Source organism: Cryptotermes secundus, unplaced genomic scaffold, assembly GCF_002891405.2.
Source record: "Cryptotermes secundus unplaced genomic scaffold, Csec_1.0 scaffold635, whole genome shotgun sequence".
NCBI classification, from domain to species: domain Eukaryota; kingdom Metazoa; phylum Arthropoda; class Insecta; order Blattodea; family Kalotermitidae; genus Cryptotermes; species Cryptotermes secundus.
In genome coordinates this window covers 561354-566397 of record NW_019733328.1, presented here as the reverse complement: position 1 = coordinate 566397, position 5044 = coordinate 561354, and the positions used below count along the sequence as shown (strand labels likewise).

At 36.6% G+C, this 5044-nt stretch overlaps 1 protein-coding gene across 1 annotated transcript in view; it reads right to left on the bottom strand.

The window, feature by feature from the left end:
* The window catches only part of LOC111868026 (scm-like with four MBT domains protein 1), a gene marked incomplete in the record, with an annotated part of 47518 nt that extends 43079 nt beyond the window's left edge, over positions 1–4439 (bottom strand). Inside the window, 3 exon segments of the mRNA XM_033752910.1 lie at positions 821–894; positions 1403–1478; positions 4350–4439. Of these exon segments, the coding sequence (XP_033608801.1) occupies positions 821–894; positions 1403–1478; positions 4350–4373 (174 nt within the window).
* Between the last annotated feature and the right edge of the window lie 605 nt (positions 4440–5044).

The following is a 5044-nucleotide window of genomic DNA, read 5'->3' as shown; positions in this document are numbered from 1 at the left end:
AGGCCTTATTCATTATTTTATATTTTTATATGTTTTTTTACTGACAACTTGTATTTTTTCCAAGAGGCTTGATTTATTATTACTTTGTACTTTAGATTTTACATGTTACATTTAATGTGTATCTGTATTCTACTGCATGTGACTGTTCGTCTCTGACATGATATATGACAATTTTTTATATCCAGCCCTACGGGGTGACTGTTGGATCAAAGAAATGTATTTTAATAATAATAATAATAATTACACATTCTCTACTGCATATGGGCACTTGCACATTAGTGGGTGACCCAAGTCATGTCTGTCGTGTTAGGACTACCAGCCTTAGAAGTATGTACTCAGATATCAATTTTTAAAAACACTAATCTTTAAAAAATGGAATCAAACAATCTTTTAAATACAAAACAAAAAGCCAAAGCTTGTGGACTTGTTGGAGGAAGATTCTAACATTAGCCTCAGAGTTTAGTTTTTACAAATATACTTCTAACGTTGGTAGCCCTAACATGATGGACAATATGTTGGTAAATTTTAAAGTTACTTGAGTCACCTCTTCATGAGTTAGTACCAAGCATTAATTATATAGTGCTAAAGCCTTCATAATCAACCATAGGGAAAATATCTTTAACTTCAGTGTGTGGGGGGAATACTATTACCATGCTTAGTTTAATTTGAAGAATGCCGTCTTCTGGGATGTGGCGCTGTGTAGATACTGTGTATATGGACATATCAGAGGAACGTATGGCAATTAATATATTGATACTGTGAAGTAAAGTCAGTAACACAATGTCAAGCAATGAAATGTAAATAGCCTAGTGACACTCACATGAAGAAATGATGTCTGTGGCACTTCATCCGCATGTGTGGATTCCAAATAATCATGCCATACAAAATGTTCTTCTGCAACATAACAAAATGAAAGTTTCAGTAATGAACAGCAAAATGTCTTGCAACTATATGCAGTATTTATTTCCTCTATGAAGAATGGTTTCAAAAGTTTTGTAAAATCTTTACATTTGATGAATGCAGATTCAGTACTTATCAAAGAACTAAGTCATATTTATTGATTGGAGAACATCACTGTGAAAGAAAATGTTGCACCCATATGCCTATGTGGCAATGGAGGGGTGCAGGTGTCACCCCATAGATTCTTAATGTCAGTACAAGATAGAGATGAGTGCTCAGTTTCAAGCATTGCCAAATTTATAGTTGGGGGATACTCGTTCAATATAGGGCGGCGTGAACCCCACAGCTGATCTGAACATGGTGGTGAAGAGAAGTATGGAATAACTTAATCCAAGTGAAAAATAGCTAACATCTAATTCTTATTATACCATAAAAATTCCAGAATTCAATTCTGATATACTTTGCCTGGAGAAAAAAAATATGAATTCTAATGAAAGCCTACCTTCGTAATTCTTCTTTTCCTCTTCTGGATCAACATTAATTTCCAAAACATCTGAATCACTTCCAGTCATTTTTGCCTGAAACAAAAAGTTATATATTCATTTGGAAACAGACTTTATCCTAATAAAATATGTTAGAATTACTACTACTGCTGTTCAATGTGATAGACCGAGGGTATTTGAGTACAGGGTGTTGAGAATATTTGGACCAAAGAGGGATGAAGTGACAGGAGGTTGGAGAAAACTGCATAATGAGGAGCTTCATAACTTGTATTCTTCTCCAAGTATAATTAGAATGATCAAGTCAAGGAGGATGAGGTGGGCAGGTCATGTAGCACGAATGGGGGAAATGAGAAATGTGTATAGGATATTGGTGGGAAAGCCAGAAGGAAAGAGACCACAGGGAAGACCAAGGCGTAGGTGGGTGGACAATAGAATGGATCTTAGAGGGATAGGATGGGATTGTATGGATTGGATAGATCTGGCTCAGGATAGGGACCAGTGGAGGGCTCTTGTGAACATGGTAATGAACCTTCGGGTTCCATAAAATGCTGGGAAATTCTTGAGTAGCTGCAGAATTGGCGTCTCCTCCAGAAGGGCTCAGCTCCATGAGTAAGTAAGTAAGTAAGTAAGTAAGTAAGTAAGTAAGTATGTTCAATGTGAAACTTAACAGGGAAGAAAGCATGGGGAAATATGATCTCCAATGCCTCAATTCTGGAATGTGGTTGAGAAACATAAATGTGAAGAAAGAAAGGGATGTGTGGCAAAGTGATGCATTATGATCAGTTTAAATGTCAAAACAGCCCACGAGTTACAGCTACCTGCTACATAACACTATATTCTTGGTCTGCTTCTGGTGGTCTCTTAAACATTTAAAGTGGTACATGGATTCAAAGCCCTGGACACTTTAAATGCCAATCAAAATTATAACAACACTTTCGTTTTATTAGAGGGATAACACTGACGTGGTAATATGGTATAGTTTCGTGTTCATAGTAAATACTGAAGGTACCAAGGTCATAGTTAAAGACAGGGAAATAGCTTCCATGTGAAAAGGTTCAAGGTTTGTTTCACTAAATATTTTGGAAGACACAAAAAATACTGTATTGCCATATTTAAGAATGTTATTCGTGACAAGGGAAAACTTGTGCAAATTCTGCATTTGATATGTAAATCTTTGTATTAAAAAGTGTCAATTTTTAACTCTATCCCCCTTTCAAAAATTACATTCTAAATTCAGAGTTTTCTCTGCATCTGTCATTTTCAATTTTTATTTAATACTTTGTACAAACTCCAAAGCACAGACCCTAATTACTGTGCATTTTAACCCTTCAGACTTAGTGATAAAAATTTATAATTAAAGCATTTTGTTGTCAGTTAAATAGAAGTAGGCCTATAGCATGAAGTGGTCTCATATTTCTTTCTTTCTTTCTTTCTTTACAAATCCAACTTACTGTATTTCACTATAAATTGAATAAGTCTCCAATATTTAGTATTAGCCATCTTCACCCCTAAGCATGTTCTACATAGTATATACAACATAACACGTTACTTTCAGACGTAAATTTTACTGCTTTCATACTTTCATTATGATGGTGTCTGTAAAATTGTTTCTAATTTGTTACTTATATTACCTGATTAAATATACATCATTCTAATTAATTATATTACTAAACATCGAAGCTACTAAATGCCCAGCAAAAAATACAGCAAAATTCCACCTTCATACAAGTACAAGATCCTGCCAATTTGAACTCAGGCATTTATTACCTCAGATTAGATTGTTCACAGTACCTTTGTAATACTACTAACTTACTTACTCATGGAGCTGAGCCCTTCTGGAGGAGATGCCAATTCTGCAGCTACTCAAGACTTTCCGAGCATTTTATGGAACCCGAAGGTTCATTACCGTATTCACAAGAGCCCTCCACTGGTCCCTATCATGAGCCAGATCTATCCAATCCATATAATCCCATCCTATCTCTCTAAGATCCATTCTAATATTGTCCACCTACCTACACCTTGGTCTTCCATGTGGTCTCTTTCCTTCTGGCTTTCCTACCAATATCCTATATGCATTCCTTGTCTCCCCCATTCATGCTACATGACCTGCCCACCTCATCCTCCTTGACTTGATCATTCTAATTATACCTGGAGAAGAGTACAAGTTATGAAGCTCCTCATTATGCAGTTTTCTCCAACCTCCTGTCACTTCATCTCTCTTTGGTCCAAATATTCTTCTCAACACCCTGTTCTCAAACACCCTTAGTCTATGTTCCTCCCTTAATGTCAGAGACCAAGCTTCACACCCATAGAAGACCACAGGCAAAATTATAGTTTTGTATATTCTAATTTTTATGTTTTTGGACAGCAGACTAGAAGACAAGAGGTTCTGGCCTGAATGGTAACAAGCATTACCCGAGTTCAATCGCCTCTTAATTTCCTCCTGAATCAGGTTCTGATCTGTTATCACTACTATTAACACTTGTATTTATATAAATTACAGTACTACAACCGAGTATATTTCTTTAGTAATAGTTTAATATGAAATATACAACTAAAGTGGAGAGAGAGAATGAAGTTCTAATAAAGGTTTCTTGAATTAGTCTTCTGTTCTTCAAAATCGGTTTCATACCACTGTCATTATTTCCCGCGTTCTCTTCGATTCCTACATACGTAGCACTACAGAACACAGCCCTCATTAACCACGGAAATAATTTTACAGAGTATGTCATGGCCTATGTGTCGCAGTTTGTAAACTCAATTTCATTTTATATGTGGACAAATAGATAAGCTGAGGTTATGAAAATTTCATACGAGCATTTTATGGCTTAAACACACATCAGGTTGATTGAGAAGAATAAATTAGTTTCTGCATTAAAACATTACATTACAAAACATACATCATGCCGAAAAATTTAAACACCATACTTTCCACACTACACGTACCAACATGTAATGTCCACAGAACATGACACTCCATTTTTTAGCTCTACATCATTAATCAAACTAAAATTAATTACAAATTGCACGAATACTTATGTAACAGAGAACTCACCAGGCTTGACTACGAAATGGATGAAATGCAAAGACGTGCGGTTGTTTTTCCGCGTTTGAACTTTGAAATTTTCAGCAGACGAGAAGTTGAGGGCGCTGAGGTTTCAGGGATATAATGCGCGTGTAAGAGCTGTCGGTGCCACAGAACAGAATAGTAACTCACCGCCCACAGCGCTATTGACGGGCAACGTAGCGGCAGTGACGTCATCAAAGCATCACTATTCCCGTCGTGTCCGGAGCGGTCCGGAGAATACTCTATTGATACAAAATGGCTGCCGCCAGCGCCGAGAGCTAGGTCGGTAAGAGGGTATGCTAACACACCCTGTCGGTAAGAAAATATGCTATCATACCACCAGCCTCTGTGCACTGCTCCCTCCCAAAGAACCACTAATTCACTTGAATAGCTACAAATAATTTGCAACCCTGGCCTCTTGTACTGCAGAGGTTCTTACCCCATTGAGTGTTTTTTGTTTTCAAATGTTGAAAGTATTATGTTTTTGGACATTATCCATTGTATTATCTACATTTTAAAAAAGTCTTGTTTCTTTTTCAGAATCCAGTCTCTGAAATGTTGTGCTTTGAAAAAG